The following is a 22,959-nucleotide window of genomic DNA, read 5'->3' as shown; positions in this document are numbered from 1 at the left end:
AGAGGCTCCCTGAAGGGATTCCATAGGATGTGGGACCCTTTCTCTGAGCATCTAAAAAAGCTGGACTTTTCTGAGATCATTGATTAAGTGGTTACCTATTATCATTAATTTGAAAATTTTATCTTGATTACCATTTCAACCGCTTTTTTTGTTTGTCTGTTTTTTAGTTTTTCTTTATTATCATCACTATTATTTATTTATTTTCTCATATTTACTTCTTATTGAATTCAATTTATCATCAATTCAATTATATGTTTACTTGTACAATTTCTATTATATTCTGATATTATTTGCAATTTGCACTGCTTCTATTCTTATTATTACTGTGATTACTTTCTTATTACCATAATTATTTTGTATTGTACTGTCTTGTTTGTGTCTGGGCGTTTTCTTGCTTCCATGTGACAAAAACTAATAAACAGTTTTGGAAAAAAAAAGAACAGATTCAGTTTTTTTGTTCATTTTCCAAGTTTTTATTGCATAAAAATGTAAAGTGAGTTATCTAAATGTATTCAGATTAATTTCATTTTTTCACAATCATGCTGCCAAAAATTGCACAATGTTTTTTTTTTTTTTAAATCTTAATGAAGTTTAACATCAGTACATAACAACTTTCCTTTGTCATACATTTACAGTATAGATTTGTATCTATGTAGAGATTTAGTAGAAGTATCTGTATGCTTAAGAGCTTAGTAAACATCATGTTCACAGCGCCGGCATGTGGACCAAAAGGACATTAACAGACACAGAGTGAGTTGAATTTCATCTTTTTTTCAGCCAAAAGAACACACACAAAAAAAAAAAAAAAATTCTCAGCTCAGTGAATTTTTTCTTTCATAGGCTCTAAATGCAGGCTCTGAAGGCTACATGTGAACTACCGCAGTGTCTACATTCACAGACTTAACAGCAAGATAGCACAAGACAAGTTTCATTATTTACCTGCTTTAAAATGAAGGTTAGAAGAAGACCCAAACAAGTGTTACATTAAGATAACAGCTGTGGTTCGCTGATGACCTTTTCTGACCCACATGTTGGAATAATGTGTGACCAGGACTTTAGCACTTGTTTTTCAGAAACAACATCATTTCATGATGGTGATTGGTTGTTTCTTTGTGCGACCACAGCTGGGGCCTGTACTACAAAGTTTTAAGTTTTGGGTATTCCGCACTACGAATGTGGATCTCTTTTTATCCAGACATGTTGCCCCGGTAACTGATGCTGAACGCCAAACCTGGTCTGGAGCAGGTTAAGTTCCAGGATAAGAGCTCACGGGGTGTGACAGACCGCTCAATGACCAATCGGTTCTCTCGGGTGGGCATAAAAGACCACAGTCACCAATTTGCACAGCCGGAGTGAAGTCCTCCGGCACGGGACCGCCCCCTGTCTTTTTGGCCCAACATTTTTTCTTATGGGCTGTGGACAAACAATGTCTTACTGATCATCATAACTGAGACATTGTCAGGGAAAAGTAGAAATGTGTACAAATGGAATCTTTCATACTGACCACTTTGAAGGATGTTTTTATATTTATTTTTTATTTGCTCCTACGTCCTTTTTTCCCCACTGCTATTGCATCTACAATACAAATTGCCTGTAATCAGCGTTTTCCTTGGTATTGTAGGAAAGTGGACTCTTTTTAATTATGAAGTCTGATATGATGCTGATCTCACACACACTGACTTACAACATGAGTGAATAAGGACCTAACTGCCCGTGTCGTCACATGATGAGATAGGTCTATTAATATCAGCATTTTGGAAATTTACGCATTCACAGTGTCGGCAATTTTTTGCCAGCAATCCCCCCGGCCTGAAGACTTCACTCCAGCTGAGCAAATTGGTGACTGGGCAGTCTTTTATGCCCGCCCGAGAGAACCGATTGGTCAGCGGGCGGTCTGTCACACCCCGTGAGCTCTTATCCTGGAACTTAACCTGCTTCGGACCAGGTTTGGCGTTCAGCATCAGTTACCGGGGCAACGAGTCTGGATAAAAAGAGATCCACATTTGTAATGCGGAATACCCAAAACTTATCCAGAAAGTTATCTCTCTAAGAACTAAACCAGCTTCGTAGTACAGGCTCCTGGACTCAGTCTGCAGGATCACTGAAGCATTATTTTGTTGTTGTTTTTGTCCCTGGAACATGGTGTATGAGAATACTGACACTGATATGACTCATGTTAAACCAACAGAATATTTATAGAACCATGAAGCCCTCTTACCTGTGCCTAACAAATAAATATAACATCATAACCAGACAAACATCACAGAATTTTAGAGAGATATAAATCATCAGCTCCAGTCACAGCACATCTTGTTCCTTCAGCTCCTTTCTTCCAGATGCAAAAAAAGCTGAGTTCAGAGACAACGTCTTGAATAGGGTCTCAGACAAAGTGTCACAATCATCCAATATAAACTTTATCAAATGTGAGTCATCTATAAATAGCACCAGAATACAAAAAAGACAGTTCTACGTTATCCCAGATTTACAAAGAAAAGACAGACAACAGACAGATCCATATTAGTGACGGTAACACCAGAAATATAAAAAACAGCCACGAGATTAGTGTGCAAACTGCTTTGATTGATGCATGCACACAGTTTTAAACACACACATACACACACACGCACACACACACACACGCACACACACACACACGCTCATGTTCTTGTTATTAAACTCTTTTGTGAGCCCTATGACACTTACTTGTGCACCACATATATTTCTAGACCACCAAAGCTTTAAACCTCTGTTTTAATTCATGAAACTCTGGGTCTGATTGAACTGACCTGGTATCTGAACTATTATTCTGGTTTTGTGTTTTCTGTTCTTGCAGTTGTTGGGAGTGAATAAAACCAAATTACGAGATGAACAATAGCGCAGGGCTGCATTCCTGATATGCTTAATGTTAGCATGTTAAATTTTACATTCAACTTTAAAGTTACCATAAGGGGTATCCTTTTTAATTGGACTGCAATGCCACCTTCTGGCCTGGAGCCTAACACACACGGTCATAAAGATGTGACTTTTGACCAAGCGTCTGTTTGTTTTGGAACAATTTTTTTTTTGTTCAAGTTAACTTTACCGAATACAACACAACAAGGTAAGGTTTTTATCAGTACAGTTACGCAGTCTTGTTGTTTGAAACTTGACAACAAGCTAACTTTGTCAGTTTGTACTGCAGTTTAGTAGCCCGCTACATTTAGCTTTACTCACAGCCCGGTGATCTGAGACATGTCTGTAATGTGTCACGTTAATGAATCCTAGTTATGTCCTATTAGAGCTCATCTACAAACTCCAACTTTACCAAGCAGAGCTAACGTAACCTGGCTCTTCATTTTATTGATAGACTTTCAAGTTTGAACAGAGCACTGCAGAATAACTGCTGACTGTGGGTTGGACTAGACATTATCACAAACAGATTTACCTGTGTTTTAGCCTTTAGCTTGTGCTCTATCACTTTCCTGTTTTTCTTTCTTCTCTTCTTCTGTCCTTTTTCTGTCTGACAGTTAGGCTCCAGTTTCCACCAACACTACAAAATTAATCACAACAATCGTTTTCAGCAGAGACAAACACAGATTCCCCCTTTGCAAACTTTGTCAGCTGGCATGGTGTTGTCATAGAGACTTATGTCGTCAACCAATCCAGTCCTGCTCGGCCCAATCAGGAAGCTACTTAGTAACATTTCCAAAGAACCCATATTGGTGCTGATTAGCTCATTTTAAAGTGTGGATTATGATCGGGCATAAATCTAGAAGAGAGACTTTTTCAAGATCACTTAAAAACTCCATACAGGGACTTTAGTCTTTTACATATTTTTTAGTCTTTTATATATTTTAATATTTTTCCTCACATCTCTTTTACCTTTCACTTCTTCTCTTCTATTTCTTTTAACTGGTTGCTTTTATGATGTAAAGCACTTTGTAACTTTGTTTTGAAAAGTGCTATATAAATAAAGTTTATTATTATTATTATTATTATTAAAATGCTCCTTTAGATGTATCCCAGCTTTAAGTGTGGGCTGAATGGATGAGTGCAAACAGTTGAAAATTTTTCACTGATTTGCTTTTCCAATTTAAAAAGTCAGAGTGGGCACATGTGATGACCTGGTTCAATAATCTTTCAGCTCCCAGCATGCTCTTTGATGATGTTAATACATCTGATTACAAACACTACATGTTAGAATAAAGATAGAAACAGATATGGTGTCCTTCACAATGTGAACGTGAATACCAGCTCTGGAAGATTTACTGACTGTCTTAAAGATTTAAAAAAAAATGATTAGTTTGTGTGTGACGAGGGGCTTTATTCTTCTGCTCTGTGAAAGTGTGCCAGACTGAGCCATTCTAAAAGTAAGTTTGTTGTTAAATAAGTGATGGAAAATTTTATCTCTGGCCTAGTATTGTAGCAGAAATCTTTTCCAGGTTTTTCTTTAGTTATTGGTAGCACTTTGAGCTGAGGAGGAAATGTAACAACACTGGTATGTCTGAAATTAAAGCCGCTGCGAGTAGAGGTTAGACAAACAGTAAACTTTTCCCTTTGGTGAGTGGGTTGAGTTGTTTAAATTATTTTAAATTACTTTTTTATTTCTTTTGTTCCCCCTGTAACTACACTCTTTAAGTATTACATTTAAAACACATATTTCTGATAGTTTCTGTAAGAATCTGTGGCTTATTACTTTTTTTTCATATCTTTTATATATGCTCTATTTATCTGCTTTTCAAGACACAGCTTTTTAATAGCATACACGTTTTGTGTTTAAAAATAATTCTGTTTCCAATTTTTAAAAATACATAATACTTCAGAGTAAAACTTAAAACTTGAGCATAAATATATGCACAAATCTGTCAGACCTGTTCAGTCTTCTAGCTCCTCATTCTGGATATTCTACAATCTCTTGTCAGGCAAATTGGACAGTTTGAGAGCTGAGGTTAAATCTCCTGGTTCAGATAACATTATAACCATAAATTGTTTTTAAACACATTGTAAATGTATTATAATAGTTTTATATTTATTTCAAATGAAAAAAATGGTTTGAAATAACAAGATGCTGAACTTTTTTTGTAATGGAGAAATCAACAATTAATTTTGCATCACTTTTATAACTTAGGCTCTTTGAAACCAGATGTTTAGAACATTAATCTCTAATGCAACATTCGGACATTTAATTATTGCAGTTCCACAACAGTTAGATTTAGTTTTGTTTTCTCCAACAAACATTTCTTCTTATGTTGATGTTTTTTAAAATAAAACTCTTATTTTTGCAACTTCAAGACTCTTCCACAAAGTCACAATGAAACCAAAGGAATTCTTTTATGTTGCTTCTTAATTACTTTGCCACTGTAGATGTTAAGACATGTGTGACATGGTTGTTACTTTTTGTGCACATCACAAAAGCCAGTTAAAGCGCCGCTACTCCTGCACACTGGTTTCTTGTTTCATCCCTAGCACTCTTCAGGATCCACACACTCTCACACCCACATCATGCATCTTTTTAAATGACTGCTAATCTCAACATGACATTACACAGCATCCAGTATTAATAATATTACCTCAAGAGTTTGACTCTTGAGCACGACACATCAACACACATTGACAAAAACCTTGGTTTTGTAAAACATACAAAAGTTTCCTTATTTTGTTTTTTGTTTGTTTCCTTTTATATTGCATGAACTGAAGATGGGTAACACACAAATGTTCCCTATGTACCCGTCATCTCTTTATCCCTTTGGTGGTTTTCTTCATTAAATGTTTTTGTTTTTTTTTGTTTTGTTTTTTTTCTGACCCACTGTCTTTACTTCTGTGCCTCAGTCAGAAAAGTTCAAGGATTATTTTTGTGATACCTTCAACAGTATTTTGACCTTTTTCAGGTTCATGTTCATAAAGTGTATGAAATGAATCCTTTCTCAGGGAAATAAGAAGGTCAAATTTGTAAAATTTAGAATAAAACCCTGTCAGACCATGGCAAATTTTTTATCTGAATACGAATCCACATAAGCACAGTGATTCCCACATGAATAACTTTTATAAAACATCAAATTATCAATTAACTAATTTTTACTGGTAACTTATCTGCCAAAGACAAAATATGTCTTCATTATTGTGGGTTGACAAGCTGATGTGTAGAGAATAGCTAGTGCTAGCGTGTTTCTGGAAAAGAATAGTCTTGAAAAATGAGATGAAAAAGTCTGCTGGAGAAGAAAAAAAACTCAGCTATGTTCTGTTCTGGATAAAAGTGGGTTTGAATGTTTGTAATTTTTGGTGCTGCTTTAACACTTGCCCCCTTAGTAGCAGAGCAACCTAAGTAGCTTCTGAACCGTAGCAAACAGCATTCCGACATGATTTACCATCACAGTTAACTTTTGGAATAAAAACGTGAGAAAATCATCAATTATCAGGAAACTTAATTACTGTCATCAAACATAGACAGCAGAAATATCTGGTTTCTAACTGACAGTAAGTAGCCTGCTAACTTGATGTGCTACTTTGGCTAGTTTTTGAATAAAGTTAAGGAATAACTTACTCTTTTGTGGTGGATTTACGAGTTAAACAAAAAAGTCTTCAACAGTTTACTAAGCATGGTTTCATATAAACAGCAGAGTTAATTTGGTCCCCAAATGACATCAGCAAACTAACTTTGTAAGCTTTAATAATGGCTGACTTGCTCTATTGCAGCTTGTTTTGTTAATTTGTTAATCAGTTAAAGGTCTGCAATGCTGATGTGGTAAAGAAACCCCTATAACATGTAGATCTGATTGTCTTGAAGATTTAAGTCCAGAATTTTTTTTTTTTGGATAACTCCCATTATCATGAATCTCTGAAACCAGTTAGCTAGCCTCTACATTCTAACGCTTTAAACACCGCCTGAACATTGTCGATTACATGTAAAGGGGTTATTCTATCTAAAGTGCCTGGTCTGACCAAGGAGGAGAAAAACTTTCAACACTGAAATAAAAACAGTTTGTTTAAACGATGCACCTTTCATCTTCTGCAAAATAGAAGTGTGTCAAGACATAAATCTGTTTTAACTGCATGAAATTATCGTGAGGTCTGACAGCAGGAACAAAAGGAACGGATGGAGTGGGTAACAAAGAGAGGGATGGATGGCCTACTGGTCCTGGCTGTTGAATATCTGTCCAGGTGATCTGTTGGTTTCTGTTTCAGTCCCCTCTGAAGAAAACTCTACTCCCTCCACGTTCTTCTCTTTAACCAGCAAACCTGCAGAAAACACAACAACATGAAGTTTGGGAGAATGATCTGGAGGAGGACGAAACATCTAAAGACTGAACGGCTTTACATGTAATGAGCAATGTGAGTATTATTACTCAAACCTACACTGAAGCTCTCAGAGAATGTGGGGCTGTGAAAGAGTTCAGTATGTTCCTCGTAACTAGTAGATCTTAATACTGAATAAACAGATGTATTCTCGTTAACTACATTTACAGTTATACTTTATAACAGCAGGACCCTGAAAGTTATCCTCTCTGTTCGACTAACAAAAAGCTGGCAGGAGGAGTTGATCAGAGCTGTTCATCAGTTTTGAGTTGTGGGTTACCTGACGCCCCCTCAGCGTTGGGGCTGCTCTCGGGGTCCACAGAAATGGGCTGGACTGCTAAGGCAGAAGTTGGTGGTGATGGGTAATCAGACGAAGCTTCATTCTCATCCCCTGATAGGCTCCTAGGGACGCCAGTTACCACTGCACCAGAGAGGCTGACAGGTCGCTTAGTGATCGGCAACTTCCTCTCTGAGAGGAACAGAAAATCCACTGTTTAAAATGTGTCCACCATGTTTTCTGTGCTCTCTTAAAAAGATCTTTCCTTAACCTGCCAGAAATGTATTTTATATATTCCTGTGTGAGAGACGTACTTTTCTTCTGTCCTTTGTACTGCTGGGATTTTTTCCTTTTGGAAGCTGCTGACTGAAAATCTCTGGAACCTGAAACACAAACAATGTGTGGGAGTGGCATCATCTCCAAGTTCAGTGTCCCAGTTGCCAGGTGGAAAAACTTGCCATAACAGCAGCATTTCTGTATATAAACATTGAATTATACAATATATATATATACAGCAGATTTATTGCAACAAACACTCGTCAGAAATTCTAAAATAAAACAAAGATAAGAGAAACTAGGGCTGGGCGATTATGGTAAAAATAAGAATCCCGATTGTTTTAAGTGATATTGAAATCACAATTAATATACACAATTATTCAAAAACTTCAGTCCTGATTTAAACACAACTTTAAAGAACCAGCAAGTGGCACATACAGTATTATTGATCCACATTAGTCACACACACTCGCTGTGGCTGCACATGGAACACAGAAGAGCTATGAAGCACAGGAACTTGCATATATCTACACTGAGTGGCATATTAATTGTTTTTCTTCTATTATATTGTTTTTATGATTGTCAGATGGCAAAATTGAAATCACGATTAAAATCTGATTAATTGTCCAGCCCTAAGAGAAACATAATAACTGTTTCTCCCTGAACTCCAAATTTCCTACTGGGAACTCAGGGGTGGTGTGGGTGCTCCAACTTACAAGTCGGAAATCACGACCTCAGGGGGTGCTCCCACTCGGAACATAGAAATTCCGACTTCCGAGTACAAATAGAACACAGCATAAGGGTGTATTCACACCTGGATCGTTTGGGACAGTTGTTCCGAAACAGTGGGCAGCCCCCCCGAAAGTCTGGTTCGTTTGGACATGTGTGAACACAGCAATCACGCTCGGATGTGGGACAAAACAAGCGGGTCGAGATCGCCAAAAATAGGTGGTCTCGGCTCGCTTCCATACGTGCCCTGTAGCAGTTCCTGTGCAGTGAGAACACAAGCGGCCCAGTAACATAAACATAATATAATGGCGCTTATCTGAGGCGCTGTCTGTATAGTTGTGAGAGTAGAATGTGTTGTTGTGCACCCATCAGAGCCCGTTTTGTCTGCGGTGACGTGAGCCCGCACGTTTTCGTCTCGAGACATGCAACAAGATATTATTTTCCAGACGCAGTCGGGACTCCAGGAAAAACTGCACACGATGTTCATAAAGCACACACTGGGACATTAGCCAGATAAACGCTGTAATGCAAACTAGCCACACACGTTGTTGATGCTCCATGGCTGGTGAAAACATGAATGAATGAACAAATAAACGAAGATAGGGAAACTCATCGTCTTCCGGGTATGATTTCTGACCAACGAGAGAAAAAATCGATCGCACGTGACATTTGTTTACAACTTTGGACCGCAAGAGACTTTTGCCTTGTGAACACAAACTAACCAAGTGACGGCCGCTACAATTGTATCGGTTTTGCCCCTGAATCGGAATACACCCTTAGTCTACCATTCACCACACCTCAGGGGTGGGCTACTGGACTAAGATCTAGTGACAGAGGAGGCCACTGGAGTTCGAAGTCACTTAAGCCCCGTATCCACCAAGCGATTCAGTTCAGTTCAGTCCGTCTTGGGACAGATCCCCAAGTAACAGAAACGGGCCATCCCACTTTTTGGGACCCTTTTTGGGCCCATAGGGTACCAGACTAAACTGATCTGATCCCAGAAGGTGGAGCTAGAAACACTGCAGTCTGTTGATTGGTTAAAGAAATGGTCACTTCCTGTGTGACAGCGGCTGCTGTATTTCTCCTGGTGGCACACAGCTGTCTCTGGAACAAAGCTTGATTGTTCTTTGTAACAAAGAGCCCCATGCCCCATGGATTTATTAGCAGGGGATGCTGTGTTGCACTGCTAAGGCGTCACGCTATTATGTAATTGATGCAACTATCAGCATCCAGCTGACACACTGCCTACCATGAGGGGGCACAGTTGGCTGTAGAAACACAAACAGGACCAGGCTGAACCATCAAACCTGTACCAAACCTGACTGAATACCAGACCGCTTGGTGGAAACGAAGCTTGAAATCACCTTTCGTAACTGCTCTGATGCATGGTTTGAACTTCCTCAGGTTGTCTTGGCCATTCTCCATGCCCGAATACAATAAGATGCTTCCATGCGATTGGCTGATTAGACATTTGTGTTAACAAGCAGTTGTACCTGATCAAGTGGCCAATTAGAGTATGATAGCACTTTCTTTCTTTTTTGTCTTTTAATTGCACAAACAGTTGCAATTCTTGAATTTGTGGCCCTGAAACTCATTTTTGGATTAGACTTTAAAATGATTTTGTTGTTCTTGATTTTTTTTCTTGTTAAGTTTGCAAAATACCCCCTGGAAGGTATAAATCTACAAACAGGATCATCAGTAAAACAGGACAGCCTGACAGGCATAAACTGACCTGCATTGACTGCAGGCGGCTGCAGCTGGTATCCAGTCAGTTGACACCAGCCCACTGGGTACAGGTCAGGTGACTCACAGTCCACCCATTGATCATACTCGTCCTCCCAGCCGTCAAAGTGTATTCGTAACAGTCGGTGGACAATGCGGGTCACAGTGGCCACACAGACCAGCCTCGGCTCCATGAGGTCGACGGCCTCCAGCTTCATCCCAGGACGAAAACCGTGGTTGGGAACTTCCTAGTGGAGAAAGACTATTCAAGTCATGTCTTCAAACGTCTTTCATTACTTCTTTCATCTTAACTGCTCATTTCTGCTGTATTGATACATACAATTGAATAATTAATCTACAAGAATTCAGATGAGCTTTTCTGGGATTTTGTTCTCTGACCTTGTTGAAGAGGGAGACAGGAGCTGCCACAGACTGAGTCTCATTTAGATACTCGAACCATCTGAAAGGAAGAGTGCTGTATCCTGACAGACACAAAAACAGGAGAATAAGGGCCTTACTGAGACTCCACGTGAGATGAGTATCACTGGGGGGTAAGAAATAACACCTTCAGCAGCTGTGAATGTTAAGTTTAAAACAAACTGTTTAACACATTGTCCTTTGTGTGTTATTTAGTTAAAAATGTCACCAGAGGGAGCAGCTGCTGTTCCCATAAAACCTGGGCAAAACCAAAAGTATTCAGCAGGAAAAACATGGGTAACACTTGACTTACAGGTCTGCAATTTTCACCCTAACTAGGTACTAATGACCAAAAAAAATGAAAAATTTCTTTGAAATAACCCTCAAATTTTGTGTGAACTGGGTGAAAATGCGCTGCAGGACTGTTCTGAATGCACTGACTGGGACATGTTCAGATAGGCTGCAACAGACAATCATCATACCAATATAGAGGGCATGAAGCATCTGTGTCAGCCTACATACAGTGGTGCGTGGAAGAGGTCACTACCACCAAGACAATCATCACAAGGGCCAATCAGAAATCTTGGATGACCATAGAGGTGCGTGCAAGGCAAAGGGAGCGTAATGCTGCATATAAATCTGGAGACACGGTGGCACTCAGATCTGCAGAAGAAGATCCAAGGCTTCTTCCATGACCCCAGTAACACCAGACAGCTGTGGCAGGGCATACAGACTGTCATAGACTACAAAGCCCCCCCCCGATCCTCCCTGGTGGTTTGCTGCTGGGGCTGGATCCTCCCTGGTGGTTTGCTGCTGGGGCTGGTTTCTGCCAGGAGGTTTGCTGCTGGGGCTTGGGCCTGGCCTGTCAGTGGCTAGCTGTTTGCTGGGACTAAAGCCCAGGCTGGTGGTGGCTAGCTACCATCAAGACTGGTTTTGTCTGACAAGACAAGATTTTCTGTTTCTGTCACAAAAAATTCTGCTCTTTAAACTGTGAAAGTAATTCGGAGAGATTATTTAGGATTACAGGGATATCTTAAGGGCACTGATGCTCTGGTGCTGCTCTGCAATAATAATAATTCTGAATTAGGTTTGCTTTGCTTTAGCTGAAGGAATAATTTCAAATTGAATAAATATTGATTAATTTATGATTCCTTTACACGCTTTTAACATTTTACCACTTTTCTTTATTGCGTTAAGTAGACAAACAAAGAGAACAAAGGGAAGCAGGAGCCCATGCAGAGTGCAAGCCTTGTGTGCACCCGCACCGGCATTGTTGCGTCATCTGTCAACTACTACGTTTGTTAAAAGCTAAAGATTCTTACTGGCTGCCTCTTTGGTTTCTGCAGTTTTATAGCATCTACGCAGCTCCACTTTTTAAGTTTTGAACCTTTTGGGAAGCATGCTATGTGCCTACTGGCAGAGTGTATTCCTCACCTGCTTCAGGTGCACAATGCGAATGTAGGTCAAACCCCGCAGGAGGGAAATCTGCGTTTTTAGGTGATGGAAAGATGCTGACGATTTATCTGTTTATTTTTCAAATATCTGCTTTCTCCCTAAATCAATAACATCATGTGATCATTGATATTTACAGTCCTCATTTATTTGTTTATTTATATACTTAATGGTACGCAATTATTTTTATTTGGCCGAAACTTTAAGAATAAAAAAAGCGTGTTAACACGCTACCCCCCACACAGACTCTCATTTATTTCTACTTTGTTTTAGCTGTGTTTAAAGGTTATTTTTTAATAAGTCATTTAAACCTCATTGAACTGTAGGTTGACTTGACAAAGACAAACAGCTAATCATTAACCTAACTTTATATAACTTCTGGGAGTGAAGGCTGCCGCAAAAGGCTGCCTCAACCAGCTGTTGCAACCTGCTTCTACAACCGTTGCCGCTGAGTCCTGTGTTATACTTAAGCTGTGTAGGGTAGGAATGGGTACCTTTCACATTCACATGATATGGTACCAATGCCCAGTACCTGGCAATTGGCAACCGGGACTCACCAATTTTCCGGGACTCACCAATTTTCTGTGCTTTTTTTGGTGTTTATGTGGTAAAAAATATCAAGTTTTTTAATAATAAAATCAGTGGTGGGACTTGATTAAAAAAATAATCGAATTAATTATGCCATTTGTAATTAATTAATCTTAATGAATCGCATTTTAATCACATCAATATTCAACATCAGAAGCAACACTTTACAATTCAAACTGATTTTGGTAGAAGACTAAATCATTGAATATTATCATACACAAGTTTAAACAACAAAATCCTGTTTATTTTGTTCAGAAGATGTTTTTTTGAGGACACTACTTTCAAGTACATTCATCAGCCATAATGTGGTAAATAGTGCTGTCAGGAGATTAAAAAATAATCTTATTAATTACAGGATTTGTAATTAATTGATCTAATTAATCACATTTTAATCTTATATCTGCTTAAGGTCCCCACATAAAGAATTTGAGTTCTCAGGCATTACAAAATCAAAGTGCATGACTAATGAGTGAATGAATGTATTCAAATGAATACACGAAAAAGAGAAGATTTGTAAATCCTTTTTTTTTTTCAACTGGACAATATTAATTAAAATGTCTGTGTTCCCCGCCATTGACATTTGATTACTGTTTACTGCGTCTATAGAAGTAAATTATATTTTTCAGTGGAGGGAGGCGGGGTCTGGTGGAGCTTGTCAATCAAAATCCTGCTCGTAAACTACTGTAGGTGACAGCGGTGCGCTCTTTAGACGAGAGCTCAGCATGGATATGAGGAGAAATGTGAGATGACAGGGACACAGAGAGACGCTGCAAGTCAGAAAAGTTCAGGCAGCTCACGCTCCGACTGAGGATGTGTTGCTGTAGCTCAGAAAGAAAGAGCGGCGCCATCGTGAGAAAAGACGACAGAGATCATGGAGAGGATCAAAGGATGGAGCGCCCGAGACGAATGTGATCAGAAAAGTATGTTTTGTCTTTTTTTGGGACCAAAAACAGGAAGAGAGACATAAAAGAAGAGAGTCCACTCTTCTTAAGTAACTTTTGTGTTTACATAGTCATAGAAAACAAGATTATTTGGGACTAAATGATCATTCAAGATGCTCTGAAAATGGCCGGTAGCTAATGAGTTCATCTTGCGTTGATTTTTATAACGCGTTAATGTGCGGTGAAATTTATTAATCTAATTAACGCATTAAAGTCACAGCCCTAAATAAAATATAAAAGTATTCAACTTAACATATTTAGTTTTGAATATGTCACCTTGCAATGCTGTGTTCATGTCCACCACAGAAAATCACCTACTCTCCCACTCCCTCACAGTCACAAGGATGCATTCAGGTACCTAAACATGGTACCTTTTGGTTCTAGTGAATCGGTACCTGGTACTTTTGACAGAATTTGGTCGGTACCTATAAAAGTACCTAATTCAGTACCCATCCCTAATGTAAGGTGACCTCAAGTAACATGAAAGGTGCCAATAAATAAAATGTTTCATTATCATTTATTATTATGTTGCTCAAAATAAGTTTTAGCAGCTCTTTATCACCTGCTTCTCTGAATATAGCAGAACATAATTACTCAGTGATGGTGGGATAGTTCCCCATATATTTTGTGGTAAGTTGTGATTTATTTTGAAATAAATTATTCCCTTATTGTCTCTTACTTTCTTTGAAATTTGGAAGAAATGTAACCAAAAAGTTACTTGTCAATTGTGACCTGCTTTTGATAAAATTTGCACATTATCTTAAAAAAGTTCCTTGCAAATTTTCACCCATCTTTTATGAAATTTGGGGTATTTTCAAAGACATTAATAAAAGTTAGTCTAATGATTTCCTATTTATGAGGATGTCTGCAGGCCTATAAAGTTTAGTGTTACAAAAACATGGTGTGATCTGAGAGGTACACAAAGATGACATGGACTCTTTTTTTGTACCTCTGGGTGGTGTCAGCTCGATGTTGTTGATCTCACAGAAACCAGCGGGGAATATGGAGGGGGAGGTGGAGTGATAACAGAACCAGTCTGAGCCATCAGCTGCTTCCGAACCGTCGATCCCGATCATCAGATACCCGTCTGCCAGGACCTGATGCAAAAAAGGAGCTGGGTTTGAACAAAATCTGGGGCTGGTTAATGAACCTGAAGTGGATTTGGTTCCAACAAAGGAAAATGTACGGGTGACTTTTCTGAATCTGCAGTAGAATAACTACAGATTCAGAAATCCAGTGACTTCAAAAACACAAACAAGATTTCAAAACAAGCAGAGAACACAAACACACAGAAGAAAAGTCGCAAACAGAAAACTTCCCACAACAAAATCCCTGCAGGACTGCAGTGGAGAGCATCATCTTTCTGTTTTAGTAGCTGGAGAGTCTGTCTGTTGGATGTATTTTCTGTGTAGTAGCACGTTTCTATATGTTCTACTGAGGAGTTGTTTTGGGCTCTTTTGTCTTTTCAGTTTTGCAGCCTGTTTGTCCAAAAAGAAATCCTTTGGGTCGTTGCAGCATTTTGCCCCACTTGCTTGCCATAGCTCCATATGCCTCACTGGTTCTCACCTTCCTCACTGTGGCTACACAGATAGCAGACAGGTTCAGAGGGTCAATGGCCTCCAGCTTCATCCCGTCTTCAAACCAGGAGCCAGTCTGATCCACCTCTTTCACCTGCACAAGTACACACAGGAGTCTTAAAAACCTGACCTCCAGCAGGAAGGGATGGAGCTGTTATTAAACCTGGATAAGTTAAAGGTCAGAAACACTTTTAGTTGTTTTTTTTGTTTTTTTTTAAATAATAAAAAGGTCAGGTGTTCTTACCTTTGCAAACAGCTGTTCAGGGGCGTCAGTCTGAACACTCAGCTTTTTAGAAACATCTAGAAACACACATTTAAAGTTTTAGTGTCAAACTCACATTATTAACACACTGATAGCACAGCACGCAAGTGTTGAGTGGATGGTGAGACTGAGCACTGAGCCACAGCTGCCCCACAAAACAAATCTTAAGATTTTCTTAATGCAGTCTGGTGTGTGTGAAACTTTCTCTTTCCACTGATCGCAGGAAAAAGTGCTAAAGATGCCCAGCTAACCATACATTTCTGTCCCAAATTCTTGAAGTGACCATGGTAAGCTGATAAACTTGATAAACTTTGTGGAGGACTTGGGGAAATTAGTGAAAATACAGCATGAACAACACAGGCACCACATTTGATCATATGCCCTGTTCACCTAAAAATGGAATTTATTTAGGTGTGACTATTTTTGGACATATCCCTGCTGCACCTAACAATGCATGCTTATAGAATTTTCTTGATAAAAAAAGCAATACAACTGAGGACATTGTGTTTTAATGTTTCCAAATGTCTTTATAATACTATACAGTGACTCGGGGATCATTTTAATTGATTTATAGATATACCAAAGCTATAAATAGTGAAATTTTTTTTTTTTTTTTTGTCAGTTCGTAAACTTTAAACGACTGTTATATTGTGTGACTTTTTTTGGCAGTATCTGCCCTGATGTTTTTTCCCAAAAGGAGGGAGTGTTGTTGTGCCCACCCACCCTGCCATCAGTGATGATGATGAGGAGGATGATGATGATGTGACAGACCCTGATTTTGTCCCACCCACCCACAACCAGGACATTCCATGTCCAAGTGACACTGACCCCTCCCCTTTTATACTGTATGATGTACAGTATATGAAGTTGTACAGTGTGTTATACTGTTACACAGTACACAAAGATGTACTGTGTACTGTATGTTATACTGTATATAAATTTGTACAGTGTGTTATACTCTTATGCAGTACATAAAGTTGTATATCGTATGTTATATGAGTATATTATGATGTTACATATTTTATTTAGAAAGGAGTCTGTATCAGCACTTATGTTCTAAAAGTGATGTTCGAATGTTAAACATACACGTTCCTTTCACATTTACAGGTGTTTTTGTTGTATATTTTACTTATGCACTTTATGGATTTTTTTTTTACCACTGAAGGGCAGGGAATCAAATATGGTAACTTCGTTTACGTTATTTTTCTGCAAGACAATGGTTTTTTTTTTAAATGTTGAAAACAGAAATAAACTGTAGTTATGACTAGGGATGGGTACCAAATTAGGTACTTTTACAGGTACTGACCAAATTCTGTAAAAGTACCGGTATCGATTCATGTAAAATCAAAAGGTACCATGTTTAGGTACCTAAACGCATCCTTGTGACTGTGAGGGAGTGGAAGAGTAGGTGATTTTCCAAGCTGGACATGAACACAGCGTTGCAAGGTTATATATTGAAGAATAAATATGTTAAATTGAAAAAAAATCTATACTTTATTATTGAACAAAGTGATATTTTTTAACCATATAAACACAAAAAAGTACCGAAAATTGGTACTGCTGTGTACCCATACTGATTGCCAGGTACCAGGCATCAGTACCGTATCGTTTCAAATGTGAAAGGTACCCATCCCTAGTTATGACCCCCAATAACACTCTAAAGTTGATTTTTTGAATTTCATAGTATTTCAATAAGTGCCCTATAAAGAGTTAGAAAAAAATTCACCCCCTATACAGGGGGTGTGGGTAGTAAAATTAGCAACTCAGACAGGAGACGTTTTTTGAACCAGGCTGTAAATGGGTTAATTGCTCCTTAGAAAACGGCTTTTTTGGCTTGGTGTGTATGTGACTTCCGCTACTTCTGGAGCCAGCCTCAAGCGAACACTCCAGAAACAGCAGATTTTAGCACTTCCCCATTGTCTCATATTCCCAGACCGGAGGTGGCCGCTTGGTGTTTTCTCAGCCTTGGAAGCTGATGCTCAGTCTTAAAAAATATGCTGTGCATTTTTGAAATGGTAGATTGTTGAAACAGTTGTAATTGTCAACAGAAACACTTGGCTGACTTTTAGAATAGATTCAGAAAAAGTTTCAAAATATTTTAACCAGGTTTAAAAATAGAGCTAGCACATTACACTAAACTGGAGAAACTCACCAGATCGTTTGAAGCGATGTCCAATGGAGCGCGACCAGCCAATACTGTGAATCAGAGGACTGTACATGTGACACCAGAAGTCATCCGTCCCGTCGTCACACTCTTCGTACACCAGCCGGAGACGACCGCCGATCACCTGCAACAGCACACACATATCTGTTCATATCCCGAAATAACAAAACGTGTTATGTCTTTAGAATGTAAGTCTCACCTGTTCCACCAGTGCAACCCGCGTCCGACACAGATGAGTTTTATCAACAACCTCCACCCTCATCTGCCTCTTAAAGGGGACATGCATGCTGTCCTGCACCTGTGGGGGGGAGGTGATAAGGTGATGCCAAAGATATACTTGAAGCAGGGATCTCAAACTCGTGCCTTGGAGGGCCAAGAGGCTGCAGGTTTTCTTTCCAACCAAAAATCCACCAGCTGATTTCACTGATTACCTCATCTTCAATCAGAGAGCAGGGACTAATCGGTGAAATCAGCTGAGTTTTTGGTTGGAAAGAAAACCTGCAGCCTCTTGGCGCTCCATGGCACGAGTTTGAGATCCCTGGCTTGAAGACTTCAGAGAATAAACTAGTCTGGATTAAGATGCAGTTTGAATAATCTCATTAAGGCTCATAAGGAGTTCAGAGATAGAACTGTGTTTGTCTGACCTTGGAGGAGAAGTCTGGAGGCAGCGTTTTTGATCCTGTCAGTCTTTTGATTAGAAAAGTTTTCCAGTTTGTGAACCTGTGAAGAATGCCTGAGGGCACACACACCAAAAAAGACACACATGCACACAGTTGAGGTCAAAATCATTAGCCTATGAAATTTTAAGATCAATGATTTTTAATTCAGCTTTTTCAAACATCCTAGTTTTATTCTGGATAATTACATTATTTTATTTTTTTAACAAAACCAAAAACTATCAGGGTCAAAATCATTACCCCCGATGCTAAAAGTGTGTATCTTTTCTGCTGATAACAGCACACGGTTGTTTGTTGTAGTTTATTACAAAACTCATAGTCATGTGAAAAAATTAGGACACCCCTTAATATATAGTCATATAATGTTCACATATGGATGTCAAATCTTTTTTTTTTTTCTCAGGAAGAGAAAATGATGTGACTGCAGATGAACAAATATAAACCTTGTTTTACACATGAAACAAAAGATATCAACAAAAATGCATATTCTAACTGAGGAAACAGGACACCCTACCCCCTAATAGCTGGTGTTACCCCCTTTAGCTGAAATAACTTCAGTGAGACACTTCTTATAGCCATCCACCAGTCTCTGACATCGATCTGGGTAAAGTTTGCCCCATTCCTCAATGCAGAATTCTTTCAGTTGTGAGATTTTTGAGGGCTTTCTTGCATGTTCTGCTTGTTTCAAGTCACTCCACAGCATTTTAATGGGGTTAAAATCTGGGTTTTGACTCGGCCATTCCAGGACTCTCCATTTCTTAGTTTTAAGTCAGTTATTGGTGGATTTACTGCTATGTTTTGGGTCATTGTCGTGTTGCAGGGTCCACTTCAGTTTAAATTTTTTGACAGATGGTCTCACATGTTCCTCCAGCACCCCCTGGTACACAACAGAATTCATGGTGGATTCAATGATGGTGAGCTGGCCAGGTCCTGTTGCAGCAAACGATGACACTCCCACCTCCATGCTTCAAAGTTGGCATGAGGTTCTTTTCCTGGAATGCTGTGTAGCGTAACTTGGTGTCAAATAATGACTAATTAATTATTAACAGCAGAATGCCAGCATTCCACTGGAGCAAAAGTATAACTTTCAAAAAGACATTTAAACTTACAAACTGTGAGTTTAAATTTAAGTTGGGGCATCACCCAATTTTGGAGAAAACATGGAAACTTTAGAAAGGTTTACTGTAAGAATTCTGTGATTTAATAATTCACAGAATTATCTTAATTATCAAGTCTCGATACCAAAAGGCCGCTACATCAATTGTGAGTTCTTTTGAACGGTGTACAGAGGCCGTCAATTTCAACCACACAAAAACAGGAAGCAATTTCTTTATATATGAAAAGTTTATTTACTAACTAAAAGAGGAAATATGTGCATGAATAAATGAACAGGTGAAAGATATGAAAGGATAAATGCACAGATGAATGGAAAGTGATACTGATTGTAATAAACCAGAAAAAAGGACATAAGTCAACCCACCTAACCTAATCTAACCCACCTAAGTCTCTAGGGCATTGACCATAATGTACCAATAAATGTAAGATTAAATCTTACTCAAGTCCAAAGGGTCGTCAGCAGCAACGAGGTGGCAGAGTCCCGCTGCAGATGTCCGTTGAGGGGTAAGGATGATGGAAAGGCTGGCTGCGGTCACAGACAGGCGGCCCACTGCAGTTCAGTGCAGTGTCATGAAGGTGATGTTCAATGAGTGGAGTCCGTAGTGTAGATTCTAACAGCAGCAGTGGCGGCTGGAACAGCGGCGATGATGCCAGGTGTCGGGTCGAAACTTTGGCAGAGTTCCAAAGATGAATCACGCCAGGGGAAGCCGTGATTAGCGCTTGTCTCCTGACGTCAGAGCGCGAAGGAATCCCGCAGATCAGCTGTTTGCCTTAGGCAGAGACGTAGGCACCGATGGATGGCTGGATGCATCTCGGCCTGCAGAGTTTGGAGACTGCGAGGAGTCCAGCGCTGAAAGGTGCGAAGCAGGTTGCGAAGACGTGCTGAGAGGCCACAGGTAGATGTGCATGAGGAGCACAGAGCGGATAGCGTCCAAGAAGAGAAGAGCCGTCGAAGAGAAGAAAGAAGAAGAGCCAAGAGCAGAGAAAAGAGCAGTCGTCCACACCTTAGTGTTGAGTTTTATTCATCTTTTCCCGCCAAGTCAGTGAGGTCACTTTAGGCTGACGCCCCCTCACATCTCTCTTTCCCAGAGACCACTAACTAGAACTTTGTACGGACAAGAGATTCCTTAATGTAAGAGTCAAAATCACATTTCTTTGGATTTAAGCTTCGCATCAAGACTAAACATGACAGGTTTTTCACTTTAGGAACCCAGTTAAATAAAAATCCCAATATTGCAATGGGATAGGTTTCCAAAAGAGCAGTGTTCATACACACATTATCAATGATTTTTATTACACAGTACATTTTTACACAGGTGAAGATGTACACGTATGTTTCAGTGTAAAGACATCAATTCTTAAAAGTCTTCCAATTTATAGTGATGTCTCAGTGTTTATGGTTTCATGAACATCAGAGGAAGTGATGTGGCAAACTTCGGGAGGAAACCACTTTAGCAGAGACATGATGTTTGGGAAACTTGCTCTTAATCACCTCTCCTTCCTTATGGGTTGGTTAAAGCTGCAAGACCAGGCCTAAGCCTGACCTTTGTTACAGCTGTGTTTGGTTCCCGCCAGATAGTGTTCTCTGCTCTGGTGTCCAAATAATTCAGTCTTAGACTCATCTGTCCAAAGAACATTATCCAGAAGTCCTGGTCCTTGTCGGTGTTCTCTATGGCAAACTTCAGTCTGGCTTTAATGTTTCTTTCAGAGAGCAAAGGTTTCCTCCTTGCACACCTCCCATGAAAGTCAAACTTGTGCAGTCTCTGTCTGATTGTAGAAGCATGCACTTTCACATCAACAGTAGCAAGAGCCTGCTGTAGGTCCTGTGATAATATTCTAGGGTTTTTGCAGACTTCCTGTAGCATTTTGCAGTCTGCTCTTGGTGTGAACTTGCTTGGACGGCCAGACCTTGGCATGTTTACAGTTGTTTTGAATGTCCTCCACTTGTACACAATTTTTCAGACTGTGGAATGGCTGATTTTAAACTTGTTTAAAGAACTTTTTGAATCCCTTACCAGACTCATAGGCTGCAACAATCCTCTTTCTTATGTCCTCAGGGAGTTCTTTAGCTCTCATCATGATGCTCACTCTCATTTCGGCAATCAGGAGCATGCCAAACTAAATGTCTGAGGTTTAAATAGGCAAGCCACCTACATTGCTGAGTAACGATATTCTAATCATGTGCACCTGATGTGACACACCTGTGTCTGATTTTAGCCATTTTAAATGGGAATCAGTGTGGGGGTGTCCTAATTTATTCCTCACCAGACTGTGGTGATCCTGGCTGCAGTGAGGCTGCCCTCTCTTCTTCACCCTCCCCTCTCTGAGCAGTTCTGGTTTTCCTGCGGCTGCACCTCACACACCTGCATCAAGTTTGGTGATTAGGAGCGCTGGCTCTTAAGCTCTGCTGGAGGGACGGGCCAGAGCCAGTTGATTCCTGCTCTCACTGTGGTAATCAGGCCGTACCAGTGTATCTCACTAGCCACGTTTATATGGACCCAAATATTTTGCTTGCATTCGGTTTATTTGCTCAAACGGAAAGAATTGAACCTTTGTATACACCTCATTCTGAAAGAAAAGTGCCAATCCAAATGGACATTTAATCGGTTTCACAGGGGTGGAATATTCCTTTCCCCAAACCGATTGCGGTATCATGTATCCACTCAAACAGAAAGTTGTCAGGGTACGTTCTTTCAGCACATGCTCAGATATGACATAAGACGCAAAGAGACGTTCCTCAATTTTAAAAATGGCGGCAAGCCGTCAGCACTGGACTGCTGCGGAAAGTTTGCTTTTGATCCAAACTTTGAAAGAAATGAATAGTCCTTTCCATGTATACTATTGTTTTTGGAAAAGTCATTCAGAAAGATTCCTTTCGGAAAGACGAAAAACTCCTCATGTAACCGTGGCTAGTGACTTGTGCTCATGTGTTTTTTGTGAGTCTTTTTGAGACTAACATTTGTGTATGTCTCTCTGTTTTTCTTGTGCCCCCTGGATCGCTCCTGCAGCCGCTCACAAACAGCCACACTCTCTCTCATCCATATCCAACCTTCTACAATTAAAAACCCTCAAACCTGTTTTGCCTCCGCCTCCTCTTGGGTCCCTTAAACCTGCTGGTTAACCAAACCGTCACACAGATATTGCATCTAATTCAAATTAAATCTTACAGAAAGTTTTAAAAAGGATTTTCTTCTGTTTTGTTTAGTTATGTTACTTATATCTCTCAGTATTGTTAAAATTGATATCAAATATACCAATGCCTAAATATCTTAAAAACAACACAGACTTAAAAAGGATGTCCTAATTTTTTCCTCATGTCTGGATGATGGTCCTCTGGCATGGACCCTGGTCTTCAGTTCACCTTTCAGATTTTCAATGGGATTAGGGTCAGGGCCTCGTGCAGGCCAGTTAGTTGGTTGATGTCCACCATCACCACAAAATTAATCACAGAGATTGTTCTCAGCAGAGAAAAACACAACTCTCTTTTCG

General features: G+C 39.6%; 1 protein-coding gene across 3 annotated transcripts in view; it reads right to left on the bottom strand.

Annotated features, from left to right (window-relative positions):
• Positions 1-4,269: 4,269 nt before the first annotated feature.
• LOC141809284 (MBT domain-containing protein 1-like) overlaps positions 4,270-22,959 on the bottom strand; it is a 32,015-nt gene continuing 13,325 nt past the window's right edge. For all 3 annotated transcript variants that reach the window (XM_074696249.1, XM_074696250.1, XM_074696251.1), the window contains 11 exons: positions 18,322-18,410; positions 17,877-17,975; positions 17,666-17,801; positions 15,496-15,551; positions 15,241-15,345; positions 14,624-14,771; positions 10,676-10,758; positions 10,287-10,524; positions 7,864-7,932; positions 7,553-7,741; positions 4,270-7,215 (listed from right to left, as the gene is read on the bottom strand). In XM_074696249.1, coding sequence (XP_074552350.1) covers positions 7,106-7,215; positions 7,553-7,741; positions 7,864-7,932; positions 10,287-10,524; positions 10,676-10,758; positions 14,624-14,771; positions 15,241-15,345; positions 15,496-15,551; positions 17,666-17,801; positions 17,877-17,975; positions 18,322-18,410 — 1,322 coding nt within the window. In that variant the 3' untranslated portion in view covers positions 4,270-7,105. The remainder of the gene's footprint in view (positions 7,216-7,552; positions 7,742-7,863; positions 7,933-10,286; positions 10,525-10,675; positions 10,759-14,623; positions 14,772-15,240; positions 15,346-15,495; positions 15,552-17,665; positions 17,802-17,876; positions 17,976-18,321; positions 18,411-22,959) is intronic.

The sequence above is a fragment of the Halichoeres trimaculatus genome, unplaced genomic scaffold (genome assembly GCF_033239565.1).
Source record: "Halichoeres trimaculatus isolate MK-OKI-2021-1 unplaced genomic scaffold, fHalTri1.1 fHalTri1_scaffold_20, whole genome shotgun sequence".
In the NCBI taxonomy this organism is placed as follows: Eukaryota; Metazoa; Chordata; class Actinopteri; order Labriformes; family Labridae; genus Halichoeres; species Halichoeres trimaculatus.
The sequence above is the reverse complement of the archived record's forward strand: the minus strand, read 5'-3'. Positions and strand labels throughout refer to the sequence as shown.